We start from the raw sequence: 26,177 nt of genomic DNA, 5'->3' as shown, positions 1-26,177 counted from the left end.
GTGGCTCCATCTAGTGTTCAACAGCTGATCTGCAGCACGTGACTGATTCATCATGACACACAAACACTCAGTCTGTTCAGATGAGCTCCTGTTCTCAAAGACATCACATTACACTTCAACAAAACCTTATGGTGAATAACTGAACTTCTAGAGCTGCATATGAAACTGAAACGCATTAAATATTTCAACAAATCATAAAGTGATTCATCTGCACACATGTACTAATATGATTTGATATTAAAATAATAACACTGCATTGTTATAAAGAACAATTATCTTTTATTTTGTTCATAATTACATACACATATTGACATTTTTAAGTATGTTGAACAAATAACATAAATCACTTCTGCAGGAAAGTTTTGTATATTGAGCAAATAACAAACTGAAAGTCTTCAAAAGATCGACAGTCGATCGCTAACATGTATTTACAGCAATCGTAGGATCATAACTGCATATGTTGACTCTAATCCTGATCGTTATTAAAGATGAACATCATCAGGACCATCTGCATCATTATTACATAAAGATGATGAAGATGAAGATGAAGATATGTGAGGATCTCTGCTGTTAAACATTAGTGTAAATATTGTCGGAGGAATCAGATGGGTTTGTGGGTAATTGTCTGTGAGTGTCTACAACCTCCTCATAATTACAGTAATTATTATAAACCTGAGGAGAGAAAGAGCTTATTTAATATTTAAAAACATAAATCTTGTTTTATAAACAGTAATTCTACAAACCTCTTCATTGTTGGCTGGTGTCACGTGAGATGTTTTGGAGGAGGAATCAGCGTCTGTCAAAAACAAGCAAGTGAATGAAAAAAAAAAAAAAAAAAAAAAAAAAAACTATTGTTTTCAATGTTTTATTAATGTGAAAAAATATAGACAGAATGGAACATGGAAGAATAAGGAGTTTTACTGTTCGACTGACGCCTCCTGCAGACAGTCCAGATCACGATCACGAGTCCAATGATGATCAGCAGCAGAACCACAGACACACTGACCACCAGAGAAGAGCCTGAAAACACCAGAGACTCACAATCTGAACCACACAAATGAGTGTGTTTGTGTTTCAGAGAGAGTTTGTACCTGTTACAGGAAACACAGATGAGATCGCTGGAGATTCAACTGATGATGATGGTGATGATGATGAGGATGAGGATGATGGTGGTGATGGTGATGGTGATGAGGAGGAGGAGGAGGAGGAGGAGGAGGAGGAGGAGGATGGTGGTGATGGTGACAGTGATGATGATGGTGTTGATGTTTGCTCTAAAACACAGTAAAGCCAGTATCAATAATCACTCACAGATACTTCACTTCCCTTTTCTCAGAGACGCTGATGTTTTTCACACATTTCTGAACCATCTGACATGTTTCACACACACAAACATCAAACTGTTGACTGTATTTGAGCAATTTGAGACTCTCAGGAGGTTTTTCTTAAAGTGTTACAGATGCTGGTTTGTTTCATCATTTCTCACCTGTAACATGGATCAGGACTCGTGTGATGAAGCTCTTGTGTCCTTGATCAGACTGAACTCCACACCAGTATTCTGAATGTTGTTCAGTCACATGACTGATGCTTCCCGTCAGGAGCTGCTCTTCTCTGTCATCATACAGCTGGATCTTTCCCTCAGGACTCCATCTTCTGCTCTCCTTCACAGACGTCTCTTCAGCACAGAGATCAGCTCCAGATCTCCAGCAGAGAAACTTCACATCACTAATGTGGGATTGTGGGTATTTGCAGCTGATGTTCACAGATCCTCCTGCAGCAGCTGATAGACTGATGCTCTTCACACAACAAGCATCTGTTTCAGATCCAAATCAAGTGCAGCAATGTTACAATGACCAGATATATTCATGGATTCTGTCAAATAATGCAGAAATGAATGAAAGTGTCTCACCGTCTCTGATGATCAGATTAAACCCAAAGAAGAAACCGTATTCTTCAGAAACTTTGACTGTAATCTGATATTCTCCAGAGTCGTTCTCATTCAGATCTCTGATAAACACACGTAAGAGACCTGCAGATCTGTCATCATGAACGGAGAATCGTCTGTCCTGTTCCCATCCTGCTGCTCTGTTAGTGATTATTACAGTAAAACATTGACCTCCAGTTTTACAGAAATATTTCACATGGTTCTTGTGTTTCATCTCATATTTGTAGTTTATAATAACGTTTCCTCCTGAATATCCTCTCACACTCCTGATTGGTTGATCTGTTGAACACAAAAGTAAAAACACAAGGTTTAGTCAATGAGATTCAGACACACACTTTTACTTTACTATTTACTGAGACATTCACTGTTTTTACCAAGCTAATACTACACATGTAAACCAACTCACACAGAATTCCTCTTTAGTTTCATACTGTTTTTTTATAATGAGGACATTCCCGAAGGTTGTTGGCAAATTTATATAGCACTGTTAAAAACAACAGGGAAACAAACCTCTTTTTAAGGAAACAGGGTTTCAAAGAAAAAAAAACAGTAGCAACAACGACATTAACAACAAGTCCAGACCATGAGTGAGAGCAAGTGTGTGGGCTCTATGCCAGTCCAAATAATTAGGTGATCCCTCAACATCATGGTGGAAGGAGCCAGGAAGTACCCAAGAGAACCAGAGCACAGGCCCATGGTGAAGTTGAAGGAGGGAGAAGCCATGGTGGAATATTGGTGTAAATGCAAGGTGGAAACAGGGGATGACTGACTGAGGTGGAGATAGAGACCCAGGTGGAGCCAAGGAGACCTGTTGACACCAAAGAACCTGAAGGCCAAGGTGGCGCCACAATGATGAGCAGATGAGATGGAGCCAGGGTGCCAGAGGACTGAGCTGGAGCAACCGAGGACAGATGTGGAGCCGGAAGGAAGAAGCCTAACAGAGCTGAAGGGGTGGAGGGACAAGGCCCATCTGAAGGACCAGAGGTCTGTAGCATAGGCAGAGCGACAACTGACAAGGTGGAGACGGAGAGACAAGGGAGCCTGGTGGAGTTGCAGGGATGATAACCTCGGCTCCACCTGGGACTGAGCGACTGGTCGACAGGCCAAGGTGGAGTGAAGGGCTTGAAAGTGTGAGGTGGAGCAGTCGAAGGCAGTCGACGCACTCAGGTGGAGCTGGTGAACATGAACCCAAGGCAGATCCAAGCTGCTAGGTGGAGCCAGTGTAGGAGGAGATGAATGGAGCCAGTAAAGACAGGGCCAAAAAAATGGGTAGCAAAGGCAAAGGGTTACATGATGGCCTCCTAGGCCTTGACAGGGCAGACAGTTCGAAAACAGCCTCTTTGGCTGTCACAGACATGCAGAGAATTCAGGAAGGGCCTCTTTGGCCAACACGGGACAGGTGGAGAAGGTGGAAGTGGAAGGCAGAGTGGGAGCATTAGTGATGGAGACTTGGAGCTGGCCGACAGGACACTTGGATCTGACCATAACCAGCAGAATAGGAAGTGTTTGGGAACAGGTGGAAGCCAAGATGTTGATTATTTCTGACTGGGAAACACAACTCTTTGACACTGGAGGATGATGCTGACTTTCCACTTCCTCATTTAGCTTCACTCAAAATTCCCACATGCATAGATGAAATAACCGGCATACACAGGCTCCATAGAGGGCACCAGCTCTGCCATCTAGTCCGTGGAGGCCATCAGCTCCAGCTCTGGATCTGGATCCGTGGTGGGGATGAGGCTTGGTGTAAGTGATCGATGGCATTATGATGGTGGGAGTGAGCTGGGAGGACAGTAGATGTCACAATGTCCAGATAATTTGCCAAGGACATGCTGGAATCTCCTGCTGGCATCCATAGGCTGAGGATCTTGTCCAGCCCACTCCAAAAGCAATCCTTCAGAGTATGATCAAGCATGATTATTCAAAAATACCATATCTTCTAAAGTCAGGAAAGATCGTCCATCAACAAAAAAAACATTCAGGTCCAACAAGTGAGTCCATGAAACATACATAAATAGCAACAACAACATTAACAACAAGGCCCGAACATGAGTGAGTGCAAGTGTGTTGTCTTTATACCAATTCAAGTGAGCAGGTGATTGGCTGCCGGTGTGGATGTTCAGGGTGTGACTGGGAGACTGTGGGTGTGTCTCAATCAGCTCCCTAGTTCAGTAGTCAGTGCACTGATTAGGGAGTCGGCCATTTTGTTACAAAGTATTTATCATAATGTAGTTTAACATTGAAAATAATGTGAGAAATATATCAGCTCTGCTGTTGTTCATAAACACCAGTAGTGACATTGTACAATGAGGACGTTGACATGTCGTCATCAGTCATCAGTGTCCCGATGTTTAGTGAGTCAGGGTCCTTACTGTCCTTACCAGTGCCTGTTTTGTGTACAAAATATACTGATTCACGACCTAGGAAGCTGGTTGAGACGCACCAGTGAGAAAGAGGCAGAGTCCAGAGTGTGTATGTGACAGATAGAAGGCTAAGTTGAGAGAAAAAAAAAAAAAAAAAAAAACACAATCTGTGATATTTTCTACACTGGATGCGCCACTGAAGAAGCTTCCAGAATCTACATGAGTTCAATGCTGGATTTGCACAAAGGCTATTACTGAAAGAAGCAGTTCCCACTTTAAAAGCAGAAGCTGCTGTTTATTGGCTTCAAACTGTAAGTACGTTTTATTGTTTGTACATGTCTTTTAAATGTATAGTTCTGTTGCTTTTTTTTGGTTGCATCAAGGACATAAACAAAGACCAACTTTTTTTTGCTTCACTAGCCAGTTAGCTAAATTCTAGTGCATACTTCAACAACAAACGTCTATGTTCATAGACAAACAGTTGTTCATGCTATAAATTAAACAATACCTTTACAAAAATGCTACTCAGTCATGTATTCAGCTACAGTAAAGCTTTAATCAGGATAAAACTGTATATTGAAAGCTAACAAACAGCAGTGACAGCATCTAAACACTTTGACACAAATACTAAATGAAATACCATTCATAAACTTCCTTTAAAAGCTGCGATTGCAGAGGTTCTGCTTGACCCTCTTCATCTGGGTCTGATTCGGGCTCAATTTGATACAGCAGTATAAGCGCTATTATTTACATTTCCACTGAAGCAACTAATGGTAAGGGGCGTGGCGTTTCCGGACGCTTCAGCGAATCACGATACACTGGGCCAGTTAAAGCAGATTCCGTATTTCGGAGGGAGCGACTTCATAGAAGCAGGAAGTCAAACGAGCCGTTCATATGATTGTGGAAACAAAAGTGTAGAATAAAGGTAAAATATATGAAAAATACAGCGTTTTCATAAAAAAAAAAAAAAAAAAAAAAAAAAAATGAAGCATTAAGCATGTTAAACTGTGCCCCACAAACACAATCAAGCCTAGAAAAAAAAAAAAACACTGAACCACCCCTTTAAGATCACTGTCCAATAAAATGTATATCTGACATACAAGGATGACCCTAAAAGGAGACTTAGCCAGTTTTAATGCACTATGGTTAGGTACACACACACACACACACACACCAGCTTAGATCATTTATCATTTTGTTTTCAGCGAACACATCTGATCACTTTGCTGTTGACATTGTTTAAGATTATTTTATGAGTGTTACAACAGGAGTTAAAAAAGGTTACTGATGGAGTCTGTTATGAGTTTCACGTGTGAACAGCAGTAATTACAGTCAGTGTTGAGTATCGTGATGTTGTGGAGATCATCATGGGTTTGAGGCTCTCAGTTACTCACCTCTTATAACCTTCAGATTCACTTCAGTGTATAAATCTTTTTTTGCATATATATCAGTTCCACACCAGTACGTGTCAGAATCCTGTTCTCTCAGATCTCTGATGGTCACAGTGAAGACTGCTGATCTTGTGTCGTCATACAGAGAGAATCTTCCAGAATGAACCCATTTATATTTCTCATCAGTCTTGATTTGGTCTGTGCAGTCTGACCACTGTCCTTTACAAAAATACTTTTTATTTGCTGTATATCCTTCATCATATTTGCATTTGATCGTGACTCCTCCTCCTGAATATCCCGTCACACTGATGGAGCTCACGACTCCTACAACAAACCAGCATCAAACACACTTTAATATATTTATGAGACTACACAGAAATGAACTTTCTTCAGCAGTCACTAGAACATCATGAAGTGAAGTGAAAGACTCTCCTCATCAAATCTGTGCTGTTTTTAGTGATTTACTCTGAGTTCAGATTCTTACCAGGAATCATCAGCAGAGTGAAAGTCAAGATGATCTTCATTCTTCTCTCTTATTAAATGATCTTCTCTGTTGTCAGTAGATTCAGTTCTTCTGAAGCTCTCGATGTGTGTTCAGATGAGTTTTGAGTGTTTCTTTCCTGGTTACAAGTTTAACATGAAGTGCTGAATGTGACGGAGACGCCCACTTCCTCTGAGAGAGAGAGAGAGAGAGAGAGAGAGAGAGAGATGTTAATAAAGGGGGAAGTGAAAGTAATGACCTGTCCAAATACCCACACAGTTTGTCCGAGGTCTTAAAAATGCCAAATTGCAGTGTCCTAAAATAACACTTAACCCACACTATCTTGAATACCACTTCTTAGGCTAAGCATATCCCATCATGCATTATGTTTGGGAGCTCACATGCCCCAAAATTGAAACATTCCAGGAAAACATTTGACTGTAAGTTAAATTAATTGCATATAATTTGGTAGTAAATCATAACGTGTTGCACATTTTATTGGTGCAAATATGGGTAAGGGGGTGTGTCTTTTGCAACATTTGCAACTGCTTTTTATCACTTAATTAGAAGCACCACAATCTTAAAATTGTGTCTTCTGTTAGTTACATAGCGACTGAACAGACATTTAGAAGTTTATTTTAAAATGCAAAGTGCTGAAAATAAAAAACTTGCAAATTTTGCAAGACTATAAGTATGTCCCATCGGGTGTGTCCACACCTACTTGAACACTTGAGCTAAATACAGGAAATACATCATGTAAGTGCAATGACCCCAAGTGTGAATAGGCTTGTTTGAGATGCGCCTAGCCTCGCCTGAAGTTCAACTGAGAGTAGGCAATAGTATCCAGCTGCAGAACCGCAGCCACAGAACGGAAGTGAGGGCGGGGCTTAAACAGTCATATAAATTTGTACTACCCGTACGTCATTTTCTTTTGTTAAATATAAGTTGTTTTTACACAGATTTTGATAGGATCGATATCTTTACTTGTACACAAATACATACTTTTTTTAAGTATCTTGAGCAAAGTCACTTCACAACAGTAGTTGTGTATGTTGAGCAAATAAACTGAAAATGGATGATGACTAATATGTATTGATGTAATCACTAGATCATAACTGTATATAATGACTCTAGTCAAGATCATTATTAAAGGTGAACAACACCAGTTCCAGCTCTACAGGACATCTCTAATGGTTTACCAATTCACCAAACTTTAATAGATGAGCCGTTTTTTACCTGGTGCAGAGAGAGATTCAGGAATGAATAATCCATTTTATTAGAAGAGAGTAGGAGTGTTTAAAAGGTGTTTTACACAGAACTCCAGTCTTGATGTTTATTGAATAATATATCTGCACTACTGCTTTATATGGCATATATTTGATTAGAAAGATGTTTCATGTTCTGTTGGTGATTTGGTATCCCCCTCTTCAATCTGCTGGAAGCAAGTACTCTGGCTGTGTCAGAAATCACATACTCTCTGGAGGAAGTACTTTGGGAAAAGGTACGTTCTGTATATGAATGTGTGTAGTATGAATGTAATCCGGACGAACTACATGCTGTCATTATCATGTGACCTACCAGCATTAGTTGTGTCACTTCACCTCCATTCACAAATCCTCTCCTGTGGCCTCATGGGATAGTGAAACATCCATTGTATGCACACTTCAGGATCTTGCCGGAAGTAGCAGGTCATCCGGCTGCTTTTTGTTTACACTTTTATGAGTACTGTGATTTTGCACATACTTCTTTTGTCACATGTTTTTCGCTTAGGGAAGTATATGATTTCAGATGAGACTCGGTTAAAGGGTTAGTTCACCCACAAATGAAAATAAAGTCATTAATTACTCACCCTCATGTCGTTCCACAGCTGTAAGACATTCATTCATCTTCAGAACACAAATTAAGATCATTTTGATGAAATCCGATGACTCAGTAAGGCCATGGCCAGCAATAACACTCCCTTTTTCAATTCCCAGAAAGCTACTAAAAACATATTTAAAACAGTTTATGTGACTCCAATCGTTCAACCTTAATGTTATGAAGCAAATAGAATACTTTTTGTGCACCAAAAAAAAATAAATAAAAAAATTACACCCATGTTTTTTTTTTTTTAATCAGTTTTTTTTTTTTCAATCAATTCATACAAAGCGGCTCTTTTTCTATAATTCCTTCCTCAATTAAAATATTTAAGCTACAAAAAAAGCCTATTTGTGTGTAGCCCTTTAGGCTATATAAAGTAATAAATAATAAATGTTAATTGTCCTCATTTTTATGCTCTCTATTAAAGGGGTGGTTCAATGTGATTTCACTTTTTTAACTTTAGTTAGTGTGTAATGTTGCTGCTTGAGCATAAACAGTATCTGCAAAGTTACAGCGCTGAAAGTTCAATGCAAACAGAGATATTGTATTTTAAATTTATGGCAGTTTAATGCCTACAAAAACGACTGGTTTGGACTACAACGAGCTTCTTCCCGGGTTGGTGACATCATGAACCCTTGCTATTAACATAAACACTGCCCCTGGGAACATGCAACAGATACCCCTTTTCCACCAAAGCAGTTTGAGTGCTGCTTTGGAGCCAGAGCCAAGTTTCAAATCAGTTCTTTGTCTTTCGACACACAAAGCACCAGCTCCAAACCAGGAAAAGTGGTTCGTAAGTAGCACCAAAACGTTGCTGGGCTAGAAGTAAGAACCGCTTGCATCAGGGGCTGGGGGCGGGGTTACTGTGACCAACAAGAAACCATTTTTGAAATAGCAGCTAATAGAGCTAATAGCAGCTCACTTGTAATCTCTGTCTATATACAAATTACGGCGAGCCGTGTTTGGATGCCAATGTAGTTTTGCAAAACCATGAGCATCAACAGTAGTGAAACATCCGCGATTGTTGATAGAAGGCTTGTTCGAGATGCATCGGACCGATTCGGCGGGTGCCGCGGATTCGCGGGAGCGTTTGTAGAGCATACAACTCCTTGTGCTTTCGGATCGTTCTCGCGGAGCTTTGATGTCATGCGCCGATCGCTATGCGAGAAGCGATGTATCTCAAACGAGCCTGGTGTGTTTTGGTTTGGCACTGCAGCGCCAGCTTTGCTGTGAAATATGAGACGTATACAGTGACGTAACACCTGGCTCTGTGCCGGCTCTCTAGCCCGTGGAAAGGCAAACCGGTTCTTAGAAGGCTCATTAGTTGAACCAACTCCGAACTAGCACCCGGTTCGTGCTGGTGGAAAGGGGGTAAAAGTGGGCAAGGCCATGTGGCGCAGTATAGAGGGTATGCATTGACGTCACTTTCCCACCGAAAACGTGCTCCCTCAGCTGGACTGAGTGGCAAAAGAACCTGCTGCGTGACTGGATTTAATAGGGGAAACTGCGAAAACGCGAGTAAAACAAATGATTACACTAAAGGTTGGAATTGAATGTGTTCCTTACAACTTGTCAAATAAACCTAATCCATGGATATTGACATGCAGCCTGGAGTCGTGTTTCCTGACATTTATATGTGCCTGATTTCGACGGCGGGGAAATACATAAAGCAAATCTGCCTGTGAATATTTTATATAACTACAATATAGGTAGGTTTAAATCCGAATAATCACTTATATCAATGTTATATTGTCATATTGTCCAGCCCTAAAACATAAATAGTTTTAGAGTATAGTTTTTGTCAGGGTTGTTTATTGAAAAACACCCAATTATGCAGAATAAAAGATGGAAAATATTTAATTGATGAGTTGTCAAACTAATATATAACAATACAATATATACGGTATGATTTTATCTCAAAATTCAACAATTTGACACAAAATGATAACTGCAAATCCATGTTTCTCTGCTGGAGTCCAGCTGTTTCTGTGAATTGCAGTGATCCATTTGTTTTTTTTTTCCTTGTTGCTTTCTGCAATTTTTAAATATATACCTCAGGTTTTGTGTCAAAGCTATTTGTACAGTCAATCACAAAGCTCTTTCCCGTTTTGGATGTGTTTTGTGTGTTTTTCGCAACATTCACGCTGAAAACCAATGCTGCCGCTCAAGGGGCTCGCACACCGGACGCGAAGCTCAGCGCCGCGACATATCTTTCAAATTCAAACGCATTGTTTTATATTTTTTTAAATATAATGAATGTCTTCCTTTAAAAGCTGTAATTGCAGAGGTTCTGCTTTTTCCTCTTCATCTGGGTCTGATTCGGGCTCAGTTTGATACAGCAGTACAAGCGCTATTATTTACATTTTGACTGAAGCAATGACTGGTAAGGGGCGTGGCGTTTTCGGACGCTTCAGCGAATCACGATACACTGGGCCAGTTACCAACCTGCTAACCAATCTGAGCACATTGCGTATTTTGGAGGGAGTGGCTTCATAGAAGCAGGAAGTCAAACGAGCCGTTCATATGACAGTGGAAACAGAGGTGTAGAATTAAGATAAAATATATGAAAAATACGTTTTCAAAAAAAAAACGAAGCATTAAGACATGTTAAATTGTGCCCCCAAAACACAATCAAGCCTAGAAAAAAAAAAAAAAAAAAAAAAACACTGAACCACCCCTTTAAGAACTGAGAGTCAAGTGGCTCCATCTAGTGTTCAACAGCTGATCTGCAGCACGTGACTGAGATTCATCATGACACGCAAACACACAAAGACATCACATTACACTTCAGCAAAACCTTATGGTGAATAACTGAACTTTGCTGCATATGAAACTGAAACACATTAAATATTTCAACAAATCATAAAGTGATTCATCTGCACACATGTACTAATATGATTTGATATTAAAATAATAACACTGCATTGTTATAAAGAACAATTATCTTTTTATTTTGTTTATAATTACATACAGATATTGACATTAAGTATATTGAACAAATAACATAAATCACTTCTGCAGGAAAGTTGTGTATATTGAGCAAATAACAAACTGAAAGTCTTCAAAAGATCAACAGTCGATCGCTAACATGTATTTACAGCAATCATAGGATGATGATCGTTATTAAAGATGAACATCATCAGGACCATCTGCGTCATTATTACATAAAGATGATGAAGATGAAGATGAAGATATGTGAGGATCTCTGCTGTTAAACATTAGTGTAAATATTGTCGGAGGAATCAGATGGGTTTGTGGGTAATTGTCTGTGAGTGTCTTCAACCTCCTCATAATTACAGTAATTATTATAATCCTGAGGAGAGAAAGAGCTTATTTAATATTTAAAAACATAAATCTTGTTTTATAAACAGTAATTCTACAAACCTCTTCATTGTTGGCTGGTGTCACGTGTGATGTTTTGGAGGAGGAATCAGCGTCTGTCAAAAACAAGCAAGTGAATGAAAAAAAAAAACAAAAAAAAAAACTATTGTTTTCAATGTTTTATTAATGTGAAAAAATATAGACAGAATGGAACATGGAAGAAGAAGGAGTTTTACTGTTTGACTGACGCCTCCTGCAGACAGTCCAGATCACGATCACGAGTCCAATGATGATCAGCAGCAGAACCACAGACACACTGACCACCAGAGAAGAGCCTGAAAACACCAGAGACTCACAATCTGAACCAAACAGATGAGTGTGTTTGTGTTTCAGAGAGAGTTTGTACCTGTTACAGGAAACACAGATGAGATCGCTGGAGATTCGACTGATGATGATGATGATGATGATGAGGAGGATGAGGATGATGGTGGTGATGGTGACAGTGATGATGATGATGTTGATGTTTGCTCTGAAACACAGTAAAGCCAGTATCAATAATCACTCACAGATACTTCACTTCCCTTTTCTCAGAGACGCTGATGTTTTTCACACATTTCTGAACCATCTGACATGTTTCACACACACAAACATCAAACTGTTGACTGTATTTGAGACTCTCAGGAGGTTTTTCTTAAAGTGTTACAGATGCTGGTTTGTTTCATCATTTCTCACCTGTAACATCGACCAGGACTCGTGTGATGAAGCTCTTGTGTCCTTGATCAGACTGAACTCCACACCAGTATTCTGAATGTTGTTCAGTCACTTGACTGATGCTTCCCATCAGGAGCTGCTCTTCTCTGTCATCATACAGCTGGATCTTTCCCTCAGGACTCCATCTTCTGCTCTCCTTCACAGACGTCTCTTCAGCACAGAGATCAGCTCCAGATCTCCAGCAGAGAAACTTCACATCACTAATGTGGGATTGTGGGTATTTGCAGCTGATGTTCACAGATCCTCCTGCAGCAGCTGATAGACTGATGCTCTTCACACAACAATCATCTGTTTCAGATCCAAATCAAGTGCAGCAATGTTACAATGACCAGATATATTCATGGATTCTGTCAAATAATGCAGAAATGAATGAAAGCGTCTCACCGTCTCTGATGATCAGATTAAACCCAGAGAAGAAACTGTATTCTTCAGAAACTTTGACTGTAATCTGATATTCTCCAGAGTCGTTCTCATTCAGATCTCTGATAAACACACGTAAGAGACCTGCAGATCTGTCATCATGAACGGAGAATCGTCTGTCCTGTTCCCATCCTGCTGCTCTGTTAGTGATTATTACAGTAAAACATTGACCTCCAGTTTTACAGAAATATTTCATATGGTTCTTGTGTTTCATCTCATATTTGTAGTTTATAATAACGTTTCCTCCTGAATATCCTCTCACACTCCTGATTGGTTGATCTGTTGAACACAAAAGTAAAAACACAAGGTTTAGTCAATGAGATTCAGACACACACTTTTACTTTACTATTTACTGAGACATTCACTGTTTTTACCAAGCTAATACTACACATGTAACCCAACTCGCACAGAATTTCTCTTTAGTTTCATACTGTTTTTTTATAATGAGGACATTCCCGAAGGTTGTTGGCAAATTTATATAGCACTGTTAAAAACAACAGGGAAACAAACCTCCTTTTAAGGAAACAGGGTTTCAAAGAAAAAAAAACAGTAGCAACAACGACATTAACAACAAGTCCAGACCATGAGTGAGAGCAAGTGTGTGGGCTCTATGCCAGTCCAAATAATTAGGTGATCCCTCAACATCATGGTGGAAGGAGCCAGGAAGTACCCAAGAGAACCAGAGCACAGGCCCATGGTGAAGTTGAAGGAGGGAGAAGCCATGGTGGAATATTGGTGTAAATGCAAGGTGGAAACAGGGGGATGAGGTGGAGATAGAGACCCAGGTTGAGCCAAGGAGACCTGTTGACACCAAAGAACCTGAAGGCCAAGGTGGCGCCACAATGATGAGCAGATGAGATGGAGCCAGGGTGCCAGAGGACTGAGCTGGAGCAACCGAGGACAGAGGTGGAGCCGGAAGGAAGAAGCCTAACAGAGCTGAAGGGGTGGAGGGACAAGGCCCATCTGAAGGACCAGAGGTCTGTAGCATAGGCAGAGCGACAACTGACAAGGTGGAGCCGGAGAGACAAGGGAGCCCGGTGGAGTTGCAGGGATGATAGTCCCAGGTGGAGCTGAGGTTGAGCGACTGGTCGACAGGCCAAGGTGGAGTGAAGGGCTCGAAAGTGTGAGGTGGAGCAGTCGAAGGCAGTCGACGCACTCGGGTGGAGCTGGTGAACATGAACCCAAGGCAGATCCAAGCTGCTAGGTGGAGCCAGTGTAGGAGGAGATGAATGGAGCCAGTAAAGACAGGGCCAAAAAAATGGGTAGCAAAGGCAAAGGGTTACATGATGGCCTCCTAGGCCTTGACAGGGCAGACAGTTCGAAAACAGCCTCTTTGGCTGTCACAGACATGCAGAGAATTCAGGAAGGGCCTCTTTGGCCAACACGGGACAGGTGGAGAAGGTGGAAGTGGAAGGCAGAGTGGGAGCATTAGTGATGGAGACTTGGAGCTGGCCGACAGGACACTTGGATCTGACCATAACCAGCAGAATAGGAAGTGTTTGGGAACAGGTGAAAGCCAAGATGTTGATTATTTCTGACTGGGAAACACAACTCTTTGACACTGGAGGATGATGCTGACTTTCCACTTCCTCATTTAGCTTCACTCAAAATTCCCACATGCATAGATGAAATAACCGGCATACACAGGCTCCATAGAGGGCACCCAATCCGTGGTGGGGATGAGGCTTGGTGTAAGTGATCGATGGCATTATGATGGTGGGAGTGAGCTGGGAGGACAGTAGATGTCACAATGTCCAGATAATTTGCCAAGGACATGCTGGAATCTCCTGCTGGCATCCATAGGCTGAGGATCTTGTCCAGCCCACTCCAAAAGCAATCCTTCAGAGTATGATCAAGTATGATTATTCAAAAATACCATATCTTCTAAAGTCAGGAAAGATCGTCCATCAACAAAAAAACATTCAGGTCCAACAAGTGAGTCCATGAAACATACATAAATAGCAACAACAACATTAACAACAAGGCCCGAACATGAGTGAGTGCAAGTGTGTTGTCTTTAAACCAATTCAAGTGAGCAGGTGATTGGCTGCCGGTGTGGATGTTCAGGGTGTGACTGGGAGACTGTGGGTGTGTCTCAATCAGCTCCCTAGTTCAGTAGTCAGTGCACTGATTAGGGAGTCGGCCATTTTGTTACAAAGTATTTATCATAATGTAGTTTAACAATGAAAATAATGTGAGAAATATATCAGCTCTGCTGTTGTTCATAAACACCAGTAGTGACATTGTACAATGAGGACGTTGACATGTCGCCTAAAATAGAGTCATCAGCTGGTTGAGACGCACCAGTGAGAAAGAGGCAGAGTCCAGAGTGTGTATGTGACAGATAGAAGGCTAAGTTGAGAGAGAGAGAAAAAAACAACACTAACAACCACATTAATCTGCATATCAAGTTTAAGATCACTGTCCAATAAAAAGCTCTGACATGCAAGAAAAAAAAAATCTGACATGCAAGGATGACCCTAAAAGGAGATTTAGTCAGTTTTAATGCACTATGGTTAGGTACATACACACACACACACACACGCACGCACGCACGCACACACACACACACACACACACACACACACACACACACACACACACACACACACACACACACGCACCAGCTTAGATCATTTATCATTTTGTTTTCAGCGAACACATCTGATCACTTTGCTGTTGACATTGTTTAAGATTATTTTATGAGTGTTACAACAGGAGTTAAAAAAGTTATTGATGGAGTCTGTTATGAGTTTCATTTGTGAATTACAGAATTTGGTAATTACAGTCAGTGTTGAGTATCGTGATGTTGTGGAGATCATCATGGGTTTGAGGCTCTCAGTTACTCACCTCTTATAACCTTCAGATTCACTTCAGTGTAGGAATCTATTCCAAATATATCAACTGCACACTGGTACGTCCCAGAATCCAGTTCAGTCAGATCTCTGATGGTCACATTGAAGACTGCTGATCTTGTGTCGTCATACAGAGAGAATCTTCCAGAATGAACCCATTTATATTTCTCATCAGTCTTGATTTGGTCTTTGCAGCCTGGCGGCTGTCCTTTACAAAAATACTTTTTATTTGCTGTATATCCTTCATCATAATTGCATGTGATCGTGACTCCTCCTCCTGAATATCCCGTCACACTGATGGAGCTCACGACTCCTACAACAAACCAGCATCAAACACACTTTAATATATTTATGAGACTACACAGAAATGAACTTTCTTCAGCAGTCACTAGAACATCATGAAGTGAAGTGAAAGACTCTCCTCATCAAATCTGTGCTGTTTTTAGTGATTTACTCTGAGTTCAGATTCTTACCAGGAATCATCAGCAGAGTGAAAGTCAAGATGATCTTCATTCTTCTCTCTTATTAAATGATCTTCTCTGTTGTCAGTAGATTCAGTTCTTCTGAAGCTCTCGATGTGTGTTCAGATGAGTTTTGAGTGTTTCTTTCCTGGTTACAAGTTTAACATGAAGTGCTGAATGTGACGGAAATGCCCACTTCCTCTGAGAGAGAGAGAGAGAGAGAGAGAGAGAGAGAGAGAGAGAGAGAGATGTTAATAAAGGGGGAAGTGAAAGTAATGACCTGTCCAAATACCCACACTTGCGGTCTTGGCCCTTTGAGAGCTCGTGTACAAGACAGAAAGTGTGCAAGTTTGTCCGATGTCTTAAAAATGCCAAAGTGCAGTGTCCTAAAATAACACTTAACCCACACTATCTTGAATACCACTTCTTAGGCTAAGCATATCCCATCATGCATTATGTTTGGGAGTTCACATATAATTTGGTGGTAAATCAGATTTAGACGTTCATTTTAAAATGCAAAGTATTGAAAATAAAAAAGCTCTGTAAACTTGCAAATTTTCCAAGACTATAATTGTGTCCCATCAGGTGTGTGCACACCTACTTGAACACTTGAGCCAAATACAGGAAATACATCATGTAAGATCACTAACATGTGTTTGATGTAATCACTAGATCATAACTGTGTATAATGACTCTAATCAAGATCATTATTAAAGGTGAACAACACCAGTTCCAGCCCTACAAACATCTCTAATTGTTTAGCAATTCACCAAACTTTAATAAATAGATGAGCCGTTTTTTTACCTGGTGCAGAGAGAGATTCAGGAATAAATAATCCATTTTATTAGAAGAGAGTAGGAGTGTTTAAAAGGTGTTTTACACAGAACTCCAGTCAGGGATGGGCAAAAATACATCAAAATGTATTTTAAAATAAAATACCAAGTACCTTAATTTTAAATGTATCAAAATAAACTACTGTATTTTTGTATTTTGAAAATACTACAAAATACACAAACCTTCCATCAGTTGGCCCATTTGATCTATCCCTTCACCATTACACTGACTTGATTAAGTAAAGAATGTTTGATAGCCTGAGTCATGCAATAAATCTGACATATGTAACCAGTTAAAGGCACAAATATGTAGGATTTTTAGATTAAAATATTCAAAAACCACTAAAACAATGTTAGATTTTTTTGTTGACTTGTGTACTTGCATTATCCCAAATGTTTTCAAGAAATTCTAAATCCAGAGAAATAAGCAATTTTAACCAGGACACACACCGTGTCCATGTGTCGCCTATCAGTGACATCATTACCCTCGATTTCCCATTTTATTTTATGAGTTTTATTAGACAGGGAAGCAACTGTTTGGATACATTCATCGACAGAAAACTCATCATGTTATTTCGCTTAACACATTAAGGGCCAGATTTACTAAACGTGGCAAATTAGTGTGAGAGTGCAATTCCACAAATGCATTGATGGGAGTGGCAAGTTTTGCACGTGATCTGCTAACATGCAAATTAAAGAACACAGACACGGTCAGATCATTTACATAATGACTAACGCAATATATCAAGAGCAGTGCAAATTAGAGTTGAGTCGCAAATAAACAGAGCTGAATCCTGATGCTAATGTTCTCATCAGGTGCGGGTCGACACAGGTGCAACTTAACATGTAATCTGACAAACACATATGCTGTATAATATAGTTTGCCAAGCCATGTTGGCCTATAGATATAGATGTAGGCAAACGATATGTTCGGATAAGGTCTTACTCTGGCATTTCCATGCACTCTCTGTTCTCTGCGGTGTCTCCTCCTAACAGCAAGAATTGCAGCCATGTCACAAAATGGGTTCAGACATGCTTTTTCGGGGCGTTAAATAATGGTGTAAATACCAGTAAATTGACGAGCACAAACATTAGTAAATCGCATTGTGTGATTCATTTAAATACTCTCCTCCCCTAAATTTTGCATCTGAAAGGGAAACTCCTAAAAATGCATATGCAATAAGGTCAGCCGCAAACACAACTCGGTCCACGCGTTTTCAGCGCTAATTTTATACTGCTAATTTTTATAATTTTATACTGCATGTCCCGACAGTAGATTTTTTAATGCCAAAAGAGGGTTTGCGCTGCCACAAGCTGTTAGTAAATCTGGCCCTAAGTCTTTTTGTTTGAATCTCGTTTTCTTGATTTTTTCGTGAGTACCATGTTTTACCATGACTTATATCGATCTATTTTACTGCAGTGTGCAACAAGTGTCTTATAGTAGCCGCTGAGCGAACGCACAGAGTAGCACTATACCAACTTTCAACACACAAATGTATCTAATATGATAAGCAGCGCTGCTTTACCCTACATGCACATGACCGAAAGAAGCGGAATAAGCGACTGCGGTATAATAAAAGATCCGCTGCTGATGAGCTGTATGTCGCACTCGTCTCTCATTAGTAATCACTCCAGTGGGCTCGTTACTGCTCTCACAGCATTCGGTCCTGCTCTGCTTCATACTAAAGTAACTTTAATAATCTCTCCATAAACATGATTTCTGCCTGAGCCCTGTCCCGATTCTTTTCCACCGGCTGTAGACGTGAAAACAATACATCCCATGATTCTGTGAAATCAAGGTATCATCGAGCTTCGCCTTTGTTTTGAATTAGCGATCTTTAGAAGCGAAAATGTACATATTGTGGCTTTAACAGATCAAATATTCACATATCCCTGTGATCTCAAAGATGAAGGTTAGTTTTAAAGTAACCAACAGTTTAATGTTTGCGAATGACTCATAATTGTATCCTAATTTAGTTACTTGGTGTTTGGTAATGAAGGGCCTACTTTGCATCAGCAACACTGACACAATGACAAACAAGTCATTCATAAGAAGACAACTGACAGCACTTGTATTCATAGCAACTAGTTTTTAACCAATTTATCATTTGATTGTTAATCATAAATATAGGGGGCTGCTGTTCGGTATAAGTGTTTTCAAGAACATTATGTAAATTGGTATACTATTTAGCCTAGGCTACCAAAATGAACACCAAAACTTAACATGAACTATTAAAAATTATAGCAATTCATGTTAAAAATTGATGGAAAGCTGGCAGCCTGCACGTTTCTTGACCACCTTCTTCCATGTGGATCAATTTTCTGTTCTGATCGCAAGTCTCTGCAAACTACTGAGTAGGCACCAATCAGAGGCTGCAATTTTATGATGTCATCATGTGGACTTCTTACAAAGTATTTTACAGTATTTTAAAAATACAAAAATACAAAACACTAAAGTATTTTGATACAAAATACAGAGCCATTTTCATCAACCCTATCAAATACAAATTACAGAATACTATTTTGTATTTGAAATACGTATTTGAAATACATGTATCATAAATACTGCCCATCCCTGACTCCAGTCTTGATGCTTATTGAATAATATATCTGCACTACTGCTTTATATGGCATATATTTGATTAGAGAGATGTTTCATGTTCTGTTGGTGATTTGGTATCCCCCTCTTCAATCTGCTGGAAGCAAGTACTCTGGCTGTGTCAGAAATCACATACTCTTGAGGAAGTACTTTGGGAAAAGGTACGTTCTGTATATGAATGTGTGTAGTATGAAAGTAATCCGGACGAACTACATGCTGTCATTATCATGTGACCTACCAGCATTAGTTGTGTCACTTCACCTCCATTCACAAATCCTCTCCTGTGGCCTCATGGGTTAGTGAAACGTCCATCGTATGCACACTTCAGGATCTTGCCGGAAGTAGTAGGTCATCCGGCTGCTTTTTGTTTACACTTTTATGAGTACTGTGATTTTGCACATACTTCTTTTGTCACATGTTTTTCGCTTAGGGAAGTATATGATTTCAGATGAGACTCAGTTAAAGGGTTAGTTCACCCACAAATGAAAATAAAGTAATTAATTGCTCACCCTCATGTCGTTCTACCCCTGTAAGACCTTCGTTCATCTTCAGAACACAAATTAAGATATTTTTGATGAAATCCGATGACTCAGTAAGGCCATGGCCAGCAATAACACTCCCTTTTTCAATTCCCAGAAAGCTACTAAAAACATATTTAAAACAGTTTATGTGACTCCAATCGTGCAACCTTAATGTTATGAAGCAAATAGAATACTTTTTGTGAACCAAAAAAAAATAAATAAAAAATTACACCCATGTTTTTTTTTTTTTTAATCAATTCATACAAAGCGTCTCTTTTTCTAAAATTCCTTCCTCAATTCATGTTAATTGTCCTCATTTTTATGCTCTCCATTAAGAACTGAGAGTCAAGTGGCTCCATCTAGTGTTCAACAGCTGATCTGCAGCACATGACTGAGAATCATGACACACAAACACAGTCACTGTCTGTTCAGATGAGCTCCTGTTCTCAAAGACATCACATTACACTTCAGTAAAACCTTATGGTGAATAACTGAATTTTTAGAGCTGCATATGAAACTGAAACGCATTAAATACTTCAACAAATGATAAAGTGATTAATCTGCACACATGTACTAAGATTAATTAATGTTAAAATAATAACACTGCATTGTTACAAAGAACAATTATCTTTTATTTTGTTCATAATTACATACAAATATTGACATTTTTAAATATGTTGAACAAATAGCATAAATCACTTCTGCAGGATAGTTGTGTATTTTGAGCAAATAACAAACTGAAAGTCTTCAAAAGATCCACAGTCGATCGCTAACATGTATTTACAGCAATCATAGGATCATAACTGCATATATTGACTCTAATCCTGATCGTTATTAAAGATGAACATCATCAGGACCATCTGCGTCATTATTACATAAAGATGATGAAGATGAAGATGAAGCGATGTGAAGATCTCTGCTGTTAAACATTAGCGTAAATATTGTCGGAGGAATCAGATGGGTTTGTGGGTAATTGTCTGTGAGTGTCTTCAACCTCCTCATAATTACAGTAATTATTATAAACCTGAGGAGAGAAAGAGCTTATTTAATATTTAAAAACATAAATCTTGTTTTATAAACAGTAATTCTACAAACCTCTTCATTGTTGGCTGGTGTCACATGAGATGTTTTGGAGGAGGAATCAGCGTCTGTCAAAAACAAGCAAGTGAAAAAAAAAAAAAAAAAACTATTGTTTTCAATGTTTTATTAATGTGAAAAAATATAGACAGAATGGAACATGGAAGAAGAAGGAGTTTTACTGTTTGACTGACGCCTCCTGCAGACAGTCCAGATCACGATCACGAGTCCAATGATGATCAGCAGCAGAACCACAGACACACTGACCACCAGAGAAGAGCCTGAAAACACCAGAGACTCACAATCTGAACCACACAGATGAGTGTGTTTGTGTTTCAGAGAGAGTTTGTACCTGTTACAGGAGACACAGATGAGATCGCTGGAGATTCAACTGATGATGATGATGATGATGATGAGGAGGAGGATGATGGTGGTGATGGTGACAGTGATGATGATGATGATGTTGATGTTTGCTCTGAAACACAGTAAAGCCAGTATCAATAATCACTCACAGATACTTCACTTCCCTTTTCTCAGAGACGCTGATGTTTTTCACACATTTCTGAACCATCTGACATGTTTCACACACACAAACATCAAACTGTTGACTGTATTTGAGCTACTTGAGACTCTCAGGAGGTTTTTCTTAAAGTGTTACAGATGCTGGTTTGTTTCATCATTTCTCACCTGTAACATCGACCAGGACTCGTGTGATGAAGCTCTTGTGTCCTTGATCAGACTGAACTCCACACCAGTATTCTGAATGTTGTTCAGTCACATGACTGATGCTTCCCGTCAGGAGCTGCTCTTCTCTGTCATCATACAGCTGGATCTTTCCCTCAGGACTCCATCTTCTGCTCTCCTTCACAGACGTCTCTTCAGCACAGAGATCAGCTCCAGATCTCCAGCAGAGAAACTTCACATCACTAATGTGGGATTGTGGGTATTTGCAGCTGATGTTCACAGATCCTCCTGCAGCAGCTGATAGACTGATGCTCTTCACACAACAAGCATCTGTTTCAGATCCAAATCAAGTGCAGCAATGTTACAATGACCAGATATATTCATGGATTCTGTCAAATAATGCAGAAATGAATGAAAGCGTCTCACCATCTCTGATGATCAGATTAAACTCAGAGAAGAAACTGTATTCTTCAGAAACTTTGACTGTAATCTGATATTCTCCAGAGTCGTTCTCATTCAGATCTCTGATAAACACACGTAAGAGACCTGCAGATCTGTCATCATGAACAGAGAATCGTCTGTCCTGTTCCCATCCTGCTGCTCTGTTAGTGATTATTACAGTAAAACATTGACCTCCAGTTTTACAGAAATATTTCACATGGTACACGTGTTGCATATCATATTTGTAGTTTATAATGACGTTTCCTCCTGAATATCCTCTCACACTCCTGATTGGTTGATCTGTTGAACACAAAAGTAAAAACAAAAGCTTTAATCAATGAGATTCGGACATACACTTTTTTTTTCTTTTACAAAATATACTGATTCACGACCTAGGAAGCTAGAGAGCTGATTGAGACGCACCATCAGAGTGAGAAAGGGGCAGAGTCCAGAGTGTGAATGTGACAGATAGAAGGCTAAGTTGAGAAAAAAAAAGAAGAAGAACAAAAAACCTTACCAACCACATTAATCTGCATATCAAGTTTTAACACACTTCTACATTTTTTATAAAACATTGTTTAGTATGTCATTATACAAATTTGTGTCCTCATAAATCATAAAAACGCACGCGCACACACTCACACACACACACAATGGCAGTAATTACAGTCAGTGTTGAGTATCGTGATGTTGTGGAGATCATCATGGGTTTGAGGCTCTCAGTTACTCACCTCTTATAACCTTCAGATTCACTTCAGTGTATAAATCTTTTTTTGCATATATATCAGTTCCACACCAGTACGTGTCAGAATCCTGTTCTCTCAGATCTCTGATGGTCACAGTGAAGACTGCTGATCTTGTGTCGTCATACAGAGAGAATCTTCCAGAATGAACCCATTTATATTTCTCATCAGTCTTGATTTGGTCTGTGCAGTCTGACCACTGTCCTTTACAAAAATACTTTTTATTTGCTGTATATCCTTCATCATATTTGCATTTGATCGTGACTCCTCCTCCTGAATATCCCGTCACACTGATGGAGCTCACGACTCCTACAACAAACCAGCATCAAACACACTTTAATATATTTATGAGACTACACAGAAATGAACTTTCTTCAGCAGTCACTAGAACATCATGAAGTGAAGTGAAAGACTCTCCTCATCAAATCTGTGCTGTTTTTAGTGATTTACTCTGAGTTCAGATTCTTACCAGGAATCATCAGCAGAGTGAAAGTCAAGATGATCTTCATTCTTCTCTCTTATTAAATGATCTTCTCTGTTGTCAGTAGATTCAGTTCTTCTGAAGCTCTCGATGTGTGTTCAGATGAGTTTTGAGTGTTTCTTTCCTGGTTACAAGTTTAACATGAAGTGCTGAATGTGACGGAGACGCCCACTTCCTCTGAGAGAGAGAGAGAGAGAGAGAGAGAGAGAGAGATGTTAATAAAGGGGGAAGTGAAAGTAATGACCTGTCCAAATACCCACACAGTTTGTCCGAGGTCTTAAAAATGCCAAATTGCAGTGTCCTAAAATAACACTTAACCCACACTATCTTGAATACCACTTCTTAGGCTAAGCATATCCCATCATGCATTATGTTTGGGAGCTCACATGCCCCAAAATTGAAACATTCCAGGAAAACATTTGACTGTAAGTTAAATTAATTGCATATAATTTGGTAGTAAATCATAACGTGTTGCACATTTTATTGGTGCAAATATGGGTAAGGGGGTGTGTCTTTTGCAACATTTGCAACTGCTTTTTATCACTTAATTAGAAGCACCACAATCTTAAAATTGTGTCTTCTGTTAGTTACATAGCGACTGAACAGACATTTAGAAGTTTATTTTAAAATGCAAAGTGCTGAAAATAAAAAACTTGCAAATTTTGCAAGACTATAAGTATGTCCCATCGGGTGTGTCCACACCTACTTGAACACTTGAGCTAAATACAGGAAATACATCATGTAAGTGCAATGACCCCAAGTGTGAATAGGCTTGTTTGAGATGCGCCTAGCCTCGCCTGAAGTTCAACTGAGAGTAGGCAATAGTATCCAGCTGCAGAACCGCAGCCACAGAACGGAAGTGAGGGGCGGGGCTTAAACAGTCATATAAATTTGTACTACCCGTACGTCATTTTCTTTTGTTAAATATAAGTTGTTTTTACACAGATTTTGATAGGATCGATATCTTTACTTGTACACAAATACATACTTTTTTTAAGTATCTTGAGCAAAGTCACTTCACAACAGTAGTTGTGTATGTTGAGCAAATAAACTGAAAATGGATGATGACTAATATGTATTGATGTAATCACTAGATCATAACTGTATATAATGACTCTAGTCAAGATCATTATTAAAGGTGAACAACACCAGTTCCAGCTCTACAGGACATCTCTAATGGTTTACCAATTCACCAAACTTTAATAGATGAGCCGTTTTTTACCTGGTGCAGAGAGAGATTCAGGAATGAATAATCCATTTTATTAGAAGAGAGTAGGAGTGTTTAAAAGGTGTTTTACACAGAACTCCAGTCTTGATGTTTATTGAATAATATATCTGCACTACTGCTTTATATGGCATATATTTGATTAGAAAGATGTTTCATGTTCTGTTGGTGATTTGGTATCCCCCTCTTCAATCTGCTGGAAGCAAGTACTCTGGCTGTGTCAGAAATCACATACTCTCTGGAGGAAGTACTTTGGGAAAAGGTACGTTCTGTATATGAATGTGTGTAGTATGAATGTAATCCGGACGAACTACATGCTGTCATTATCATGTGACCTACCAGCATCAGTTGTGTCACTTCACCTCCATTCACAAATCCTCTCCTGTGGCCTCATGGGATAGTGAAACATCCATTGTATGCACACTTCAGGATCTTGCCGGAAGTAGCAGGTCATCCGGCTGCTTTTTGTTTACACTTTTATGAGTACTGTGATTTTGCACATACTTCTTTTGTCACATGTTTTTCGCTTAGGGAAGTATATGATTTCAGATGAGACTCGGTTAAAGGGTTAGTTCACCCACAAATGAAAATAAAGTCATTAATTACTCACCCTCATGTCGTTCCACAGCTGTAAGACATTCATTCATCTTCAGAACACAAATTAAGATCATTTTGATGAAATCCGATGACTTAGTAAGGCCATGGCCAGCAATAACACTCCCTTTTTCAATTCCCAGAAAGCTACTAAAAACATATTTAAAACAGTTTATGTGACTCCAATCGTTCAACCTTAATGTTATGAAGCAAATAGAATACTTTTTGTGCACCAAAAAAAAATAAATAAAAAAATTACACCCATGTTTTTTTTTTTTAATCAGTTTTTTTTTTTTCAATCAATTCATACAAAGCGGCTCTTTTTCTATAATTCCTTCCTCAATTAAAATATTTAAGCTACAAAAAAAGCCTATTTGTGTGTAGCCCTTTAGGCTATATAAAGTAATAAATAATAAATGTTAATTGTCCTCATTTTTATGCTCTCTATTAAAGGGGTGGTTCAATGTGATTTCACTTTTTTAACTTTAGTTAGTGTGTAATGTTGCTGCTTGAGCATAAACAGTATCTGCAAAGTTACAGCGCTGAAAGTTCAATGCAAACAGAGATATTGTATTTTAAATTTATGGCAGTTTAATGCCTACAAAAACGACTGGTTTGGACTACAACGAGCTTCTTCCCGGGTTGGTGACATCATGAACCCTTGCTATTAACATAAACACTGCCCCTGGGAACATGCAACAGATACCCCTTTTCCACCAAAGCAGTTTGAGTGCTGCTTTGGAGCCAGAGCCAAGTTTCAAATCAGTTCTTTGTCTTTCGACACACAAAGCACCAGCTCCAAACCAGGAAAAGTGGTTCGTAAGTAGCACCAAAACGTTGCTGGGCTAGAAGTAAGAACCGCTTGCATCAGGGGCTGGGGGCGGGGTTACTGTGACCAACAAGAAACCATTTTTGAAATAGCAGCTAATAGAGCTAATAGCAGCTCACTTGTAATCTCTGTCTATATACAAATTACGGCGAGCCGTGTTTGGATGCCAATGTAGTTTTGCAAAACCATGAGCATCAACAGTAGTGAAACATCCGCGATTGTTGATAGAAGGCTTGTTCGAGATGCATCGGACCGATTCGGCGGGTGCCGCGGATTCGCGGGAGC

The 26,177-nt window shown here is 39.4% G+C and overlaps 2 protein-coding genes across 4 annotated transcripts; both read right to left on the bottom strand.

Annotated features, from left to right (window-relative positions):
* Positions 1–335: 335 nt before the first annotated feature.
* Positions 336–16,057, bottom strand: LOC125262101 (polymeric immunoglobulin receptor-like). Of its 3 annotated transcripts, XM_048180654.1 has the most exons (9): positions 15,878–16,016; positions 6,181–6,369; positions 5,700–6,020; positions 1,907–2,221; positions 1,484–1,810; positions 1,092–1,271; positions 922–1,020; positions 744–796; positions 336–672 (listed from the first exon to the last, which is right to left on the bottom strand). In XM_048180654.1, exons 2-9 carry the CDS (start codon positions 6,218–6,220, stop codon positions 571–573), a joined length of 1,437 nt encoding a protein of 478 aa, XP_048036611.1. In that variant the 5' UTR covers positions 6,221–6,369; positions 15,878–16,016; the 3' UTR covers positions 336–570. The 3 variants fall into 3 exon arrangements, with proteins under 3 accessions (XP_048036611.1, XP_048036612.1, XP_048036613.1); XM_048180655.1 differs by lacking the exons at positions 336–672; positions 744–796; positions 922–1,020; ... (3 more) ...; positions 5,700–6,020; positions 6,181–6,369 and adding exons at positions 10,964–11,350; positions 11,422–11,474; positions 11,595–11,693; ... (2 more) ...; positions 12,514–12,828; positions 15,400–15,717 and having other exon boundaries at positions 15,878–16,057; XM_048180656.1 differs by lacking the exons at positions 336–672; positions 744–796; positions 922–1,020; ... (3 more) ...; positions 5,700–6,020; positions 6,181–6,369 and adding exons at positions 10,964–11,350; positions 11,422–11,474; positions 11,595–11,693; ... (1 more) ...; positions 12,091–12,417; positions 15,400–15,717 and having other exon boundaries at positions 15,878–16,056.
* Positions 16,058–20,497: 4,440 nt separating this feature from the next.
* LOC125262102 (polymeric immunoglobulin receptor-like) lies at positions 20,498–23,428 on the bottom strand. The gene is made up of 8 exons (XM_048180657.1): positions 23,233–23,428; positions 22,752–23,072; positions 22,006–22,320; positions 21,583–21,909; positions 21,248–21,370; positions 21,078–21,176; positions 20,914–20,966; positions 20,498–20,842 (listed from the first exon to the last, which is right to left on the bottom strand). Exons 1-8 carry the CDS (start codon positions 23,270–23,272, stop codon positions 20,741–20,743), a joined length of 1,380 nt encoding a protein of 459 aa, XP_048036614.1. The 5' UTR covers positions 23,273–23,428; the 3' UTR covers positions 20,498–20,740.
* Between the last annotated feature and the right edge of the window lie 2,749 nt (positions 23,429–26,177).

This window comes from Megalobrama amblycephala, unplaced genomic scaffold, assembly GCF_018812025.1.
Source record: "Megalobrama amblycephala isolate DHTTF-2021 unplaced genomic scaffold, ASM1881202v1 scaffold600, whole genome shotgun sequence".
Lineage (NCBI taxonomy): Eukaryota > Metazoa > Chordata > Actinopteri > Cypriniformes > Xenocyprididae > Megalobrama > Megalobrama amblycephala.
The sequence above is the reverse complement of the archived record's forward strand: the minus strand, read 5'-3'. Positions and strand labels throughout refer to the sequence as shown.